The sequence below is a fragment of the Balaenoptera acutorostrata genome (genome assembly GCF_949987535.1).
Source record: "Balaenoptera acutorostrata chromosome 3 unlocalized genomic scaffold, mBalAcu1.1 SUPER_3_unloc_1, whole genome shotgun sequence".
Lineage (NCBI taxonomy): Eukaryota > Metazoa > Chordata > Mammalia > Artiodactyla > Balaenopteridae > Balaenoptera > Balaenoptera acutorostrata.
Window position 1 is genome coordinate 136,392 of NW_026645489.1, and position 17,250 is coordinate 153,641.

Sequence of the window (17,250 nt, forward strand, 5' to 3'; positions counted from 1 at the left end):
GTTCCCGAGAAGGAAGGGATGGGGGGAAATGACTACAATCGGTAATGTACAATGTACCATACAATGTCAACAGGTTTAAGAGCAACAGTGTAAATGAGAAGATGAGAGGGAAGTGTCTTTAGAACTGCAAAAATTAGTTTCAACTGAGAATTCTATACTTTATCAAATAGAAGGAGTTTCAGAGAGGCTAGATCTCTATAAACTTTCTGCCCATGTGCCCTTTTCCCACGAAAATGTGCTCCAGTAAAACAAGGAAGTATAACAAGACAAGAGGGAAACAGAATCTAGGACATAGGGGATCCAACATAAGAGAGCAGAGTTATGTGAGATCCCAGATGACTTCACACTGATATCCCAGGAAAAGAGGCATAGAGCAGGCCTAGGGGAACACCAGTCTATATGGGAGTAGGAAGACAAAAGATTGGGGAAAAGTGTCTCCAAGAAAAAAATGGAACAGATGTGGCTTAGTAGACGGAAAATATTTTTGATAGGCATGTGACAAATGTTAAAACATTTGGGGAAAAAAATAGCTGTTAGAAAACAGGCAAGTGAATATAGTCAGGAAATTAATTCCACAGAAAAAATGAAGAATGTGAAAGCAGGGAGACCGGGCAGGGAGCTGCTTACTGCATGTGGCTGTGTGAGATCACGTTGGCTAGGAAAAGGGGGGTTGGGTTATCCTAGAGAAGTGCAGAAGGGCTCCAATTTCATTAATATTGAAGAAGAAGAATGAAGGGCGTACAAGGAGGAGGCACAGTCAGAGAACTATATGGCTCAGCAGTGCACAATATTTGCAGAGTCGTAGTAATGTAAACATTGATTCTGATTTCATAAAAACTGATACACGTTGAGGGAACACAGGGAGGGAAATAACGTCACGGTGGACCGAAGAAGCTAAGCTTTCACCTGCTATGACAAGAAGTCAATGGACAGTGCTAAAAATTAACTTACCTGTTATACTTTTATTCCTTTGGTTAAAAAATAAGATCAAAAAAATAAGGCAAAAGAATTGAAGGCAGATCTTTATACTACAACCATATTAGTGAAATTTAACTTAAATGTCAGAACCCTTAAAAAATGGGCACTACTAAGTCAAAGACTTTCCTGAATACATTTGATAATTAGGAAAAGAGAGATTTAGAAAATCTACCAAAAAGAGGTCCATGCTAACAGTATTGGATCCATCATATTTTTAGGAATCATGGCAGACATATTTTTAATTCAAACTATTAATTTCTTAACTTTTCAACTGTTTACTTACATGGTTTAAAGGGCTGCTCGTCCTCTTTTCCCGCACTAAGAATAAAAAAAATTAACTGATGAATTCTGATACAAATGCCATAGAAAAATAAAAGTAGTCACTAATTATTTGATGGATTACCAATAACACAATGAGATAAAATTCCATTCTATTTTTTAAAATAATTTCCAACAAAATATATAATTTAAATCACCCAGCAAGATGAGTCCTATAAATAAAATCTAAAAACTTAGTTTCACTTTTTTGACCTAATAGATATTCTGTATTAGGTACAAATGAAAGACTCCCCATTTACAAAAGAAAAGGACAAAGCAAATTAGGCCAGGTGAGAAACTTAGCTAATAAAAAAATTTACCTGCTGCATAGCTGAACTACTAGCCAGGAGTATTTTCTAATTCTTCATTTACACACAGCTTACTTTAATTACCACAACCTACAGATGACAACTCTAAGAACCAGTTTCTGGCCAGGCACTCATCTCCGAACGCACCAGTAGCTCTGGAAGCATCCTGAACCACTTAATGGTAACCTACTCAAATACCTTACTGAAAAAATACACAACTGGAAAGTAACCTATGTTAAACGTAAATTTTAAAATGAGTGTGCTGACCTAAATGAACATATCTACAGCACACAAAACTGTTTTGCTCCAACAAAGGCCAGAAGAATAAAAGCCTGAAGAGGGTCTTAGGCCACACTCTTGCTCACATTGCCTCCTTTAACTCCAGACAGGCATCACAGGCACGGATTCCTTAAGGCTGAAGAGAGAGACAAGCATGGGACAGCTTTTCTTTTCCTGTCTCCAGAGCCCCTCTACATGTGAGCAGCTCATGGCTCTGGAAGAAACTGAGAAATAGAGCAATCCTAACCAGAAATGAGTGGCTCAAGTACACACACTAGAAAAATGCAAGTTAGAAACCCCAGGAGCTTCCAGGTTGGTGAACACGTAGTACCCTTGCAGAGGGCATCAAAGCTCTGTGCCCTGTCCCCATGCCTGGCCCTATGCATCTCTTCCATCTGGCTGTTCCTGAGTTATATCCTTTTATAAAAACCAGTGATCTAACGGAAAAAAACAAAAAGCAAAACAACAACAACAAAAAACCAAACCTCCGTTTTTTATTGTGCTGCTTCACTTTAAATATGATGGAATGTTCACTTCTTGTATTCCTGCTCTCGTAATCAACTCAAAAACTTGGTCACGTATGGCTTTTTAGCAAATAAACTAGGATTTAACATAACATTAAGGAAGACAAGCAGGCAAGCAGGAGTGCAAAAAATTCTACGGTTCTGATTCTCATCTTAAAACAAGGAGGACACAGGAAATTTATATGAGTTTCACATGCTGAGGATAATCTTCTGGAAAACCCCATATGGCATGTTGCTCTTATTACCCTGGCACAGCACTACATTAGGATGAGAACGTTTTGAATAGCTTAAAAGTTCTGAGTAGCATAAATCTGGATGTGAGATAGGCTCGTCTGGTTGAACACTGTGTAAAACAGGGCCAAAATCACAAGGCTCAATTCCCATATATAACAACTGATTTTTCTGATTTGATCAAATGAAAACCTAACTGTGACCTAAACCCTATCATTTGTCTTTAACATATGTGCTCTTCGGAGCAAGGGGAAAAGGACAAAGTAGCATGGAGAAATAGACCACATCTAAATCATGTGGCCAGTTGACTATGTTGATAAAGAGGTGGCAAAATGTATAAACAGGTAGTCTAAGTGTTCTCCTCCCTAAAACACTGACAACTAAAGGAAACTGTATCATCAACATATTAAAATAAGACAAGTGAATACATAAAAAAAGTGAAACATTTAAACCACTGTAAGAGTTTTTCTAAATACCTCCTATAATACACAAAACAAAAACAGTTTTCACTCTTTTTCTCAGGGAAAAAAAAGCATTGCCTTACCCTCTGTTTGAGATTTGCTCCGAAAAACTGTGCTTGGCCTTGGGTGGTCAGAAGGGTTTGGTTCCAAAGCTAAGTCTGTATAGGAAGAAGAGAAAAAGGTGTGGTGATTTAGTTGAGTAGAAAAATACATGATTTTAAAGATAGCTACACATTGATTGAAACCACTTTTAATAGTCTTGAGAAGAGCTTTTAGTAATGACAAAAAGGCAATTTTAGTAAAGGCACAATATAAAAATCCTATTGGGAAACAGCAAAATTGTAGAATCTCTCCATACATGTGGAATAAAACCATGGCTATGTCTTAGACTTCTTTAACTTGCACCTAAATAATCTATGCCATTTTTAGATGAATCATATATGTGACTCCCCTCCTATTTATCAATTAAAAATTCAGTCACCCTCTTTTAAAGCTGATATTACTAGCACATTCCAGGAACAGTCTCAAGAAGCAAGTTATGCTGTGGCCAACTACTGTCAGATACCAGCTCAATATATCAAATATGCCAAAACGAAGTGAGTTGCTTTTGGCAAATGTTCTTCAGACAATCAAATGGCTAATTCTAACTCCATTCAACAAATGAACTCATCTAATTGGCTGTGGTTTATCTGGGGGCTATTCATCATGGCAGATTTAAGAGGACTACATAAAAGTTCAATGTTCTAATCTATAGCAACACTTCCATGATAGTGATTTTTAACTTTGCCCTCTATTTCCAAAGCTAACCTCACTTCTTCATTCCACGCTGCGTGATTAATTTGGGGCTTCAATAAGAGTACTTTCTGGAGCAGATCATAGGGCTACTAGAAAAAAATTTTGGCCATACCTACACGAAAAGGTGGGTCTGCCTGTAGCCCACCTTGCACCAAGGTGGGATAGCGTCTTCTATTTAGGCAGAAATACAAAACAAGCACAAGCTACCACACAGGATAGTAAGGTTGTTGTTTAAAACAAACAACCAAACATAAAAGCCCTATGACACTTCCTCAGCAAAGTCCATCTCAAACCATTTAACCAATCGTTTAAGAAACTGGACCAAGATTCAGATAAAGAGTAATGGTTAAGGCAATTATTTCCCAAACCACATAATAACTGATCTGTTTTTGAAAGATGGGTTTGATGGTCAAAGTGAAATACAAATATATCCCTGCCTCTTAGAGAATCCAAAGAATACACACATTGATATATTAAAAACTAATTAGTCTAGTAGTGAATTCTGTCTAACCCAGCATTCCACAAATGTATCTACCTAGAATCCCCTTTTCCCACCCAGAAAGAATTTTGCACGAACAGTAATTTTGGACTTCCCGTTTTAACAGGAATCTGAGCCATCCATTTTAATGTCATTGCCAGCACTAGTAATTCACATAGCTAAACCAACTGCTTTGTTCTTCATGAAAATTCCTTCACTGAATTTGAAGTTTATCAAGCTGCTTTTGGAGAAAATATTCTATTCAACATTTTTATGTAAAAGACCCATATAATTATTTTAAAGTTTTTTTCTCCTACATATTTGAAAAATTAAGACAGTGGGAAAATAAATTATTTCAGCTGTACACAAAATGGCAGGCAGAGACTTTCACAGCTGCCTCTAACCTATAGCTTCCGAAAGAATTCATGACTACTTACCTATACCAAAAAGAAAGTAAATAGACTACATTTGAATCTAAAAAATAAGCAGAAATGTTTGCAAAGTCGCTGTATTATTTATCAGTGTCTATGGCATGGTAAAACTTAACAATTTTCAATGGAAGTCCAGGAAAATTAAGTGCCAGAATCAAAGAGAAGCAAGCTTTAACACACACACACACACACACACACACACACCCGCCAAACCAAGATGTGCTACTACAGATCTAAATACAAAAATCAAGAAGGCTGGGATAAAAGAAATGACAACATGCAAAAAAAAAAAAGTACACTTAGCCCAAGTGACCAGAAAAAAGCTGACACTCTCCCTACTCTATCCTAGGGGGTTCAAAGGTAGGCACAGGACCCAGGACCGGCCAATCAATCACAGCTGTCCTGGGACTTCCCAAGAAAAGAGAAAGGCAGAACTGTACTCTAGGATCCTTAGCTAGTCTTGAGCTGCTGGACACTCCCCTTGCTATCATGAGGGGAAAGGCTTTTCAGGAGACATCAACAGAGGAGAGCAGAACTGAGGAGATCATTTAACTCCTGGGTCAAGTAGTGCTTAACTCTGTGATTTTCTTTTAACTTGCAACTGAAGGAGACCTGGTTAATCAGCAGTACTGATGATCACACTAAAGGTGGGGAAAGGTAAAAGTCACTTGCTCATTCCTTTAACAAATATCATGAACAAAAATCTGCATGAGACAAAACGATGCTCTGTTTAAAAATTAAACACAACCATTCACAATCATTAACACACAATGATTCACAACTGTTACTTTTAGTTGCTTTTCTTATACGTTAAAAAAAAGCTCTAATTAGTGTACAATTTATGTCTTCTTGTTACTAACAAGCGCTCTCCACCCCACTGTTGCATATTTATTGTTTAATGAATACACACTGGCCCATCAAGTGTTATTCCTATACTGGACTTAGCCAATCCCCTATTGCTGGGGATTGGTGCTTACAAAGTTCTATTCTTAAAATATTATGAGGAAAATCTTCATGTACATAGTTTTTTAAAATAATGGTTTTATCTCCTTAGCAAAGATCTTCGGAAGTGGAATGACTAAGCCAAAAGGTTAGATCACTTTCACGGCTCCATGTACAATGCTAAATTGCTTCCTAAAGAAGGTGGGGGGCACATTAGGGTATAATGCTACCAATCATGACATTTTGAGTTCCTACCCTTGCTTTGGATACTTGAAAAAAAAAAAAAAATTCCTACTGATATGAATGAGGAACCTCACTGTAGATCTAATTTGTATTTCTTGTGATTACACAGTTTGACCATTTTCCCACAGTTATCAGTGTTTTTCCACTTTGGTGAGTTGGCCTATCATTTCAATGTACGGTAAACACCAGGGCCCTACTGCTGTCAGTTTGCATGAGGTTTTCAGAAAATATTAATCTTTTGTTTATAGCCTATATAACTAACAATTTTCGATATAACTTGCACTTTTTGCTAATGAAAAATACCACATCGCTATTTTATAGAATGGACATGTGAGCCATTAGACAGTAAACTCATACATACACACAATATTTCTGCACTTCCCATTAACTATCTTCCCAAGAGCCCAAGGAGACTATGATAAAACCTACCACACTCTTCACTATCACAAAGGTAAGACTGCCAACTATTAAGCAAAGCTTTACCACCCACCATCCCTCTCATCCCTCTCCCCACCACATGCACACACAGTAATTTAGAGACTTCAGGAAATTACTGTGCATTCAGGAAATTACATGGATTCTTCCGAAAGTTATTTCTTTAGAAACCTCTAAGAATGTTTTACCCAGGAGAAATATTCTTGAGCTCATGATTAGGGGTTATGATTAAAACTGTATTTTAAGACCCATCATTTTTGTATTATCAATTTAAATTGCAACTTATTTGACAGCATGATAGGTCGATGTAGAAAAAGTATGATTAAAAAAAAATTAAACTCGGTCTTAATGTAAACATTCCTCAGAGGAAACCTGTAAAACACCACCGACACTGAATACTGTTTTTCCTCCAATCTAAGATTCTACCAGTTGTTAAGATCCATCTCAATTGCAGTTGTTAAAAGTGTGAAAATATAGGCAACTTAGAACAAATGAAATGCATTACTGAAGGCTAAAAGTGTTAAAACTATGCTATCAAACTGTCGATAAATGATTTTTCCTTGTTAAAATATTAGAGGGAGAGGGAAGTGACCAAGAAAGCATCTGACAGAAGCAGCATATTTCAGAAAGCGATTAATATCAACATATTGGTTCCAATATCTTCCAAAGAAACAGGCGACGTCAGCAGTTTCTGGGCAGCTGCTGAGCACCAGTTTACTTAACGGTAACCACTGCACTTACTGACCTGCCCGAGCATCCCTACACTGGACAGTGTAGTAGTTTTATGGCTCATAATACAAACATTACAATCTTTACAATTACCATGTAAACTGATGACTTCATCTCTTTGAGTCCACACTTGCCACCGCAGTCAGGGAGTTCCTGCCAGCCAGCCCTGAGCTGGGCTGCCTCACCAGAGGGGACACAGCAGGCTCCTGCACCTGCCAGGCTCCGGCTCACCCACGCCTTGACCCTGCTTCCCTAGCTTCTGACAATCCTGGCTTCCCAACTTCCCAGCTCTGGTTTCCAACTGCTTCTGTACCTGCCTCTACCCTGGTTCTCAGTTTTGCCTTATTTTAATCCTCAATCAGTGGTACAGTGATCATGACTGAGAGGTGACACATAGGTAAGTACACCTGGCTTTATATATTTCTAAAGAGTACTTTACTCAGTTTCTTGGACTTTTAAGAACCTTTCTGGGTTGCAAGTTACCTTCATTTCATTTCACATTATGCAGTGTTACTGTTTTAACTCTTAAGTTTTATTACTTTAATACACTAAAACAACAACAACAACAAAGGGTGAGAAAAAAGGTAGTATTCCAAAGAAGCTCACATAATGTCAACAATAAATCCTCTTCCTATATGCCATGCATTTGGAATTTACAGTCCTACTCTCTATCAATACTCATTTTTAAAACCTTGGACAACTCAATTTATACCTAAGAGAAGAATTCCTACACTACCTAACTCAGAACATGGTGAGAATCAAATGAAATGCAAGAGCAATCTATATACTACAGCCTATTTTAGACCCTTACTAATATCGCTTTTTTGTTCAAGCCACTGCTGGCTCTCACCTGAGCTACCGCACCAGCCTCCTAACTGGTCTCCCTCTCTGCTTCCTTCCACCCTTACAGTCTATTCTCACACAGTAGCTGGTCTGATCTCCCTCCACCCTCTCTACCCCCCTTCCCTTTTTCTAAGAATTAACATCATTCCCCTGAATATAATCCTTCAATGGTTTCCCATTACAATTAGACTAAAATTCATATTTTTTTGTCAAGGCCCACTAGGCATACAAGGTCTTAATCCCCCATATTCCTCCTGGCATTCATTCACTCAGCTGCAGCCACCCATCTTTCTGTCCTTGGCACGCATCAAGCATATTCCCTTCTTAGGAACTGCACAGAAGCCTCTTCTCCCACAGCCTCACATGGCTCTCTTAGGACTGCTCATGGGTCGCTTAAGGAGAGAAGCTGTCTTTAACCACCCCTTGTAAAACTGTCCTCCTCCCCAGCCCATTACACCTTCATTTTCTTTCTTAGTGTTCTCACTACCTGATGTTATTCTTGTGTCGTCAGCCCCCAGGCACCTCTAGAAAGTAAGGACCTGAGTTAGGATACGGGTTTTGTCTTGTCTAACCACTGTTTGTCCTGCCTCTGGAATGGTGCCTAATAATCACGTTTCAGTGTACCCAAAACCAGTTAAGTTTCTCCCAATTTTCCCACATCATCTAAGATTTCTTCTAATGCTGTCTTTTGATGTGTCTGTCACCTAAGACCAGAGTTAATTTCAGATCTCTTAGAGTAGTAGTTTAGTTACTCAGAATCAAAAACACAAGACAGGTTACCAAGAACCACGAAAACCTAAAAGAGGAAATCTAATGTTCAGTGAAAAATCAATGGTAACTTTAATTTGGGAAAAGAACATTTAATGTTAAAATACCTTTACTACAAAATGACTCACCCTATGAATTTAATTAAGTCGTAAGACAAAGTGTACAATCAGAATGCTATAGGGAAGTATCAATACAATGCATCCGTTTTTATCTGTGTCCCCTGAATAAAGCATTATAATGGGATTATAAAAGATGCTCAACCATAAAGGCTGGATAAATGAATTATGCGCCAACCATTCGATGGCACAGTAAACAGTTGGTAAAAGGCAGGCTGTAGAGCTATGCGCAGTTGCATGGAAATACATCACCCTGGAGCACTCTCTAGGTGTCAGCACAGTTCCAGGAGCTTCATGTCGTTACTTTTGTTTATAACAAAAAGTTACAAAGTGGCACATAAAGAACAATCCCATCTTTGTAAAATAAACACAATGCTATGTTTATATGCATACAAAAGGTTCAGGAAGAATCAACACCAAAATATTAATAAAAATTCTGGATATTCTGAGTGTGAGTGAAGGACTTTTCTGTGTTTTCTAAATCTTTTACGTCAAACGTTTATTAATACTGTCACCAAAAAAAGGAAAGATCTGTTGCTCAGAGGTTTTTCCACATCATATTGCCAATTCCTTCCCTACCCACTCCTCAGGGGGATGGGAGGTAGGGGTCACTTGAGAGAGCACCTTTCACCAGAAAATTAGCAAAGCTCCTAAGGTCAGAACATAAAGGCTGTATGAAAAGTTGATGAATAAAAATAAAATCAGATAATAGGACCGTAGCATCTTATTTTCTATTATGACACTACCATCAGTTATATTAGATATACTGTTAAAGACAAAGTAGTAAAAAATTCTTTTGAGTCTATCTGAAATCTATACTACGTTCTTAGGAGTTACTTTTTTGAGATGGCTTGAAGAAATCATGTTCTTCTCCAATGTTTCTGAAGAACAAGACAGAGCATCATTTATGTACGATTTTCTCTAAGTAACCAAATAATTCTTCACTGTAGAAAAGCCAAAATGTTTTATATCTGAGTAGGTATTTCTCAGTTTCCAGGGAAACTGATACAAAATTGTCTGAAATAAAGACATTAAGAGCAAACTTCCAGTGTGCCTGTACTTTATATTTGGTGTTCTGACCTTGTTTCTATGGAAACTTAATTAATAGGCAAATGCTGAAATTGAGGTTTCTCTTATCACTTTATTGAATGCCCCCCCAAAAAAGACAAATTGAAATGAAATTTTAACAATCATGTTAAACATAAAAAAGTAAATTCTGTACTCATGAACTCTATTTTTCCAGTTCCTGATTTAGCACTCCTTCCTTATCATACATAGTCGTATGCTAAATGCTTAGTACCTTACCTGCCCGCTTACCAGCTTCCCCTAATGTCCCTCTGTCCAGGGCATTCTCGGCTTCAATTGGATTTCACCAGAACAAACTCTTTAAATTATATCAACGTGTTTACCTGACTGATAAATTTAGGCTATTTCATGACTTCTACTTTTATTCATATCCATTGCAATGTATGTACAGACAGAGAATGGAGAGGTAAATGTTGCTTCTGAGTTGTGTACAATAAACTGGAATGGCAATAATCAAAACTGGAGTATGCTGAGATAGGCCTAACTTACGGATAAATTATAAAATATAAGGTGCACTCTAAACAGTTTCTTAAGCATCCCAAGAACTGAATTTGGCATATCTACCACCTCCCAAGTCTGTCTCTTCTGTTCAGTAGCTGTGTTACACAGTCATTTCAGATCTCCAAGTCTTGGCTTCTTCATCGGCAACAGAGGGAGAATATATACGGGCCTTATTTGTAGATGGAAGGGCCAAGTGAAATACACAAGAAAATGCATTGTAAATCTGAAAAGAATTCTATAAAGGTCCAATTTTCGTCTCTCATCCTACACTAGCCAACTACTAACTGTTTTTAAAAATCATTTAGAGGCTTACCTTATACCAACAAGCAGAGCAGTTTTCACAAGTACTTACATGCTTTGTGTTTAAAGCTACAATTAATTCACATAATGTGTTCATTCTTTCACAATATCTAACTATTCTGAAAAGGGAGTACTTTCCACTTACAAAGCCACGTCCATCATAAGGGTGAATCCACAGGCTTAATTATTCTAACTTTTAAAGAAATTAAATAAACCCAACTAAAATTTAAATAGAAGAGCTGTAAGACATTTCGTCTATGAAATAATGAAATAATCTCTAGCATTTCAATGAAACAAATGGGCCAGTGGGGCTTTAACATCTTTATGATACAATGTTTTATACTTCAAAGAACAGTCTTTATTAAAGTGCCACTATGCTACCCAGAAATTTTTTTTTTTTAACCTAGAGCCATCCCTTTCCAAAATTCTAGAGGCAAAAATCAAACATTTCCTCTCTTCTCTCTCTCCTCTCCTCCCCGACAACACCCACCCCCAGCCACTTAGTCTTCAGAACTTTTACCTGAACATTCTTAAAGTTGAATAGTATTCTACTGGGTGGGGGGGGGGGCGGAGGAGGGAGCCATGGAGACATTTTTCTGCAGGATGGATGTGGTATGTTAACTCCCAAACCTTTATATTACAAATGACAATCTGAATTTGTTATTTCTCCTTTGAAACTTCTGTCCAGCAGTCTCAGGAACCACCTCACCCCTCCCTTACAACAGGCAACGTGCAAAAGAAGTCGGTTAAGGCTGTGCAGCTGAAGACATACTTGTGTCAAAGTGGGAATTTAAAAGTAATCAGAACTCCATGGGGTCTCCTTTGGTAAAGAAAAAAAACCCAACAACTATTCTCTGCAGCCGTGGCAGTAATGTTTCACACCGTTCACAGTTATTTTAAGCCCCTCTCCCACCATTTTCTTTCCTATCGTGTTCAAATTATAGTTAGAAGGGATAAAGTAGCTTCTATCAGGGCGACTGAAAACATTAAAGTCCAAAGAATTTTAGTTAAGAACACCACACTGACTCTGTCCATCTCTATTTTGAATTTAAATGACAAATCCTCTAATGTTTGTCTTAACTGTCTCGAGTATCAACTACCTTAAAGAACAGAAGTCTATCATCAGGCCCTTACCTAGTTCCTTCGCTTAGGTACCATCTGGATAGGGAGACGGGATGGGTACGCCGAAGTTAGAGTATTTAAGTTTTCATTAAGAAAAGAGAGAATACACCAGAAAGTCTCTGCTAAGTCCCACGAGATGTTAAATAGAACCACGAACAGGAAGGGCCGCGGATTGGAGGGTCTCAGGCCGGGCTGGGAAATGGGAACGGGGGAAAGAATTGGGCATTTGGGTAGGGAAGAGGGAAGGAGACTGGCCGGACGCGACTGGTAAAGAATAAGGGGTGGGGACGCCAAGCAGAGCCAGCCTTCGTCCCCGGTGCCCAGCCCTGGGAGAGCCAACTCCGGGCAAGAAGGAGCCCTAGGCGGCGTCTCCCTCCCGGGGGACCCTGGGGGCGGCGGAGGCCAGAGGTAAGCCCGAGAGCAGACGGCGCCTACCCCGCGAGGGGCGAGGCGCGCCAGCCGCTTCTTACCTTCGGGCATCTCCTGGTCGCTGATGTGCTGCAGGTGGTGGCCTTCGCCACCTGCGAAATCCAACTCGGCGGGTTCCACGGTAGCCGCCGCCGGAGCTACTGCCACCGCGTTCCCGGCCGCCGCCTTGTAGACCTCAGACTCGCAGTCCAGCTCCGCTGACCCCCTGCGCCGGCCCAACTTGGGGCTGGCATTGGGGCACAGGCAACAAGACAGCAAGTTCCCCATGGGGCGCCTTCACTCCTCGCCGCCGCCGCCTCCGCTCGTCCCCCGACTCCGCCGAGCTCAGAAGCCGCCCCCTCCCCCAACAATGGCGCGGCGGGCACTGGCAGCCCCGGGCTATGCCGGGGCTGTGCCGCACATGCAGACGCGACTTCGCCCGCCGCTCTCCTGTCCGCCCAGCCGCCGGGCCCCGGGCAGGGGCGGCTGGCAGGGGCGGCCGCACCCCCGCAGCCGCCGCCGCCTCCCCGGAGCCAACTAGTCTGTGAGGGCTGTGACCAGACCGGCTTATTTAAAAGGGGTGGGAACCAGACAAGCGCTGAGACGCACAGCCACTGCAGGGAGAGAGCGCAGCCGGGGCTCCTCCTCCTTCCGCCACCGCCTGCCCGACTGAAAGTAGCTAGCCCGGCCGGCCCTTGCCTACCGGAATGTGTCCTTCGGTCACCTGGTTACGACGGACCAATCACAACCAGAGTTCCCTCAGAGCGCAGGCATGTGACTCACAATGCCCCGCCCCCGCCCGCGGCTGCCCCGCCCCCCGAGCGGCGCGCCCCGCCCCGGACTCTGGTTTCCATTCATCTCTCGCGCTCTGAGCTTTCCGGTCCTGCGGGAAGCGCCGCGGGAGTTTGTTAATCGAAGCCGTCCTGAGTCAGTGGGCTCTGTAGAAAGCCCCTATTCCTAAAATGCCAGTTCAGTTAGCAACTCGGTTTCACCGGGTCGACAGTTGACTCATTTGATGTATTGCTCAACGAACTCAGTTTCACCCCAATTTTTGACCGTTTTTTATAACTGAATGCTCCTCCTGTCTTGCCTTCCAAAGAGTGTTAGTTTCCGCCTACAGTTTAACCATAGCAACCCCCGGGGCCCTGGTCCTACTCTCAATAAAGAGCTGTGGCTGTGTCTTGAATGAGACTCGAGGACACGTCACCCCTCCACTTCCTCATCAGTAAATTAGGTACCGAACTCCTCCCTCCCACCTCTGAGGTGCTGGGATTCAGCAACTCGCTTTTCTTGCCTGTTTCTCTCTTCCACGGCAGGAGTTTCCAGGTTTCCCTACTTTAGCCAACAACAACGCATAAAGCACGATTTTCTCATACAAACTTGAGAGTCACAAAGTGAAGTACCACGGTCTTGATTTGATGAAGATGATAACGATAGTTAACATTTGGCAAACACTATGCGCCCGCCCCCGTTCCAAGTGAGGTACTCATTTAACCCTCGGGAACAAAATCCTCAGAAACCTTCATTTTACAGATTTTACAGAAGCTAAGTAACGTTCCCAAGGTCACATGATTGCTCAGGGGTGTGGCCAGGATTTGATCCCTGATTGTGTGGATCCCCAAAGGCACCTTATTGTGATCATCACAAAATAAAGGTAGAAGTCAAATTTGGTTGGAAGTGGCATAGTGTATCAGGATTTTCTTTTTTTAAGGAGGAACAATTTTTTGATGTGGATTTTAAAATACTTTCCCTTCATTCAACATTGATTAGTCCCTCCTACATGCCAGGCACCCGTGTGTGAAAAATAGTCCTGCCCTCAGTGACCTCAGGCACGGTGAGAAAACAAAGGCTTAGAAAGCCCAATAGTCTGAGGTCACACTGCTGCAAAGTACTTAAACCTGAAATTCAAACCTAGATCTATTAACCCCAAGTAGAGGCTGGGGTAAAGAGCTTGGTTTTCTTCCCAGAAACATGAGAGCCATTGAATGTTGTGAAGTTAAGGAGTCACTATCAGGTGGTTTATAGTGAGGTCATGCTTGAGAATAAGTAGGACTGATGGAAGCAACAAAAACCATTAAGAGACTTTATATTCATCTAAGAGAGGAGTGAGGGTTCAAACTAAAGGCAGTGGCAGAGATTGGAGTGGAGGGAAAGGATCTGAGGTCATTTGGGAGGTAGAATAGAAGTGCTCAGTGACTAGATATGGAGCAGGAAGGGGAAAAGAGAAGCAAACATGGCTGCTAGGGTTCTGGCTTAGGGAACTATGTAGAGTGTGGTTACTTTTTCTTAGATAGTGCAGGAAAAGGAAGAGGTTTGGGAAGGAAGATCATTTTGGGTTCTCTTAAGCGGAACACGGAAATGGAGCTCTCTGGTTGAAAGTAAGCCTCTGCAGGCTAAGTCCATTTTGTGATATCCCAACTTATGTTTTCAAAAATAACACATTAAATCAATTTAAAAATGTGATTGGGAAAATTCCCTAATGTTGACAGCTAAGAATATCACATTTTTCATGGAGCAACTTGGAATCTATGGTTTTAGTAAATGAGGCATCCTATGTAAAATAAAACTGGTAAATGAGAGCTCTACCCACCACCAGAGCCTCCCATCAAGCCTCTTAGATAGCCTCAACCACCAGAGGGCAGACAGCAGAAGCAAGAAAAACTACAATCCTGCAGCCTGTGGACCAAGAAACACAGTTACAGAAAGATAGACAAGATGAAAAGGCAGAGGGCTATGTACCAGATGAAGGAACAAGAAAAAACCCCAGAAAAACAACTAAATGAAATGGAGATAGGCAACTTTCCAGAGAAAGAATTCAGAATAATGATAGTGAAGATGATCCAGGACCTCGGAATAAGAATGGAGGCAAAGATTGAGAAGATGCAAGAAATGATTAACAAAGACCTAGAAGAATTAAAGAACAAACAAACAGAGATGACCAATACAATAACTGAAATGAAAACTACACTAGAAGGAATCAATAGCAGAATAACTGAGGCAGAAGAACGGATAAGTGACCTGGAAGACAGAATGGTGGAATTCACTGCTGTGGAACAGACTAAAGAAAAAAGAATGAAAAGAAATGAAGACAGCCTAAGAGACCTCTGGGACAACATTAAACGCAACAACATTCGCATTATAGGGGTCCCAGAAGGAGAAGAGAGAGAGAAAGGACCAGAGAAAATATTTGAAGAGATTATAGTCAAAAACTTCCCTAACATGGGAAAGGAAATAGCCACCCAAGTCCAGGAAGCGCAGAGAGTCCCATACAGGATAAACCCAAGGAGAAACACGCTGAGACACATAGTAATCAAAGTGGCAAAAATTAAAGACAAAGAAAAACTATTGAAAGCAGCATGGGAAAAACGACAAATAACATACAAGGGAACTCCCATAAGGTTAACAGCTGATTTCTCAGCAGAAACTCTGCAAGCCAGAAGGGAGTGGCATGATATACTTAAAGTGATGAAAGGGAAGAACCTACAACCAAGATTACTCTACCCGGCAAGGATCTCATTTAGATTTGAGGGAGAAATCAAAAGCTTTAGAGACAAGCAAAAGCTAAGAGAATTCAGCACCACCAAACCAGCTCTACAACAAATGCTAAAGGAACTTCTCTAAGTGGGAAACACAAGAGAAGAAAAGGACCTACAAAAACAAACCCAAAACAATTAAGAAAATGGTCATAGGAACATACATATCGATAATTACCTTAAACGTGAATGGATTAAATGCCCCAACCAAAAGACACAGGCTGGGTGAATGGATACAAAAACAAGACCCATATATATGCTGTCTACAAGAGACCCACTTTAGACCTAGGGACACATACAGACTGAAAGTGAGGGGATGGAAAAAGATATTCCATGCAAATGGAAATCAAAAGAAAGCTGGAGTAGCTATATTCATATCAGATAAAATAGACTTTAAAATAAAGAATGTTACAAGAGACAAGGAAGGACACTACATAATGATCAAGGGGTCAATCCAAGAAAAAGATATAACAATTATAAATATACGTGCACCCAACATACAAGCACCTCAATACATAAGGCAACTGCTAATAGCTATAAAAGAGGAAATCGACAGTGACACAATAATAGTGGGAGACTTTAACACCTCACTTACACCCATGGACAGATCATCCAGACAGAAAATTAATAAGGAAATACAAGCTTTAAATGACACAATAGACCAGAGAGATTTAATTGATATTTATAGGACATTCCATCCACAAACAGCAGATTACACTTTCTTCTCAAGTGCACATGGAACATTCTCCAGGATAGATCCCATCTTGGGTCACAAATCAAGCCTTGGTAAATTTAAGAAAACTGAAATCATATCAAGCATCTTTTCCGACCACAGCGCTGTAAGATTAGAAATCAATTACAGGGAAAGAAAACGTAAAAAACACAAACACATGGAGGCTAAACAATACGTTACTAAATCTCTTCACCAAGAGATCAGTGAAGAAATCAAAGAGGAAATTAAAAAATACCTAGAGACAAATGACAATGAAAACACGATGATCCAAAACCTATGGGATGCAGCAAAAGCAGTTCTAAGAGGGAAATTAATAGCAATACAAGCCTACCTCAAGAAACAAGAAAAATCTCAAATAACCAAGCTAACCTTACACCTAAAGGAACTAGAGAAAGAAGAACAAACAAACCCAAAGTTAGTAGAAGGAAAGAAATCATAAAGATCAGAGCAGAAAGAAATGAAATAGACACAAAGAAAATAATAGCAAAGATCAATAAAACTAAAAGCTGGTTCTTTGAGAAGATAAACAAAACTGATCAACCTTTAGCCAGACTCATCAAGAAAAAGAGGGAGAGGACTCAAATCAATGAAATTAGAGATGTAAAGGAGAAGTTACAACGGACACCGCAGAATTACAAAGTATCATGAGAGACTACTACAAGCAACTCTATGCCAATAAAACGGACAA

At 40.4% G+C, this 17,250-nt stretch overlaps 1 protein-coding gene across 10 annotated transcripts in view; it reads right to left on the reverse strand.

Annotated features, from left to right (window-relative positions):
• LOC130706585 (cyclin-Y-like protein 1) overlaps positions 1–17,250 on the reverse strand; it is an 86,572-nt gene that overhangs the window by 59,411 nt on the left and 9,911 nt on the right. For 7 of the 10 annotated variants that reach the window (XM_057539195.1, XM_057539192.1, XM_057539196.1 and 4 more), the window contains 2 exons: positions 3,183–3,257; positions 1,262–1,296 (listed from right to left, as the gene is read on the reverse strand). The exons of the other annotated variants lie outside the window; for them this stretch is intronic. In XM_057539195.1, coding sequence (XP_057395178.1) covers positions 1,262–1,296; positions 3,183–3,257 — 110 coding nt within the window. The remainder of the gene's footprint in view (positions 1–1,261; positions 1,297–3,182; positions 3,258–17,250) is intronic. 10 annotated transcript variants of the gene reach the window in all.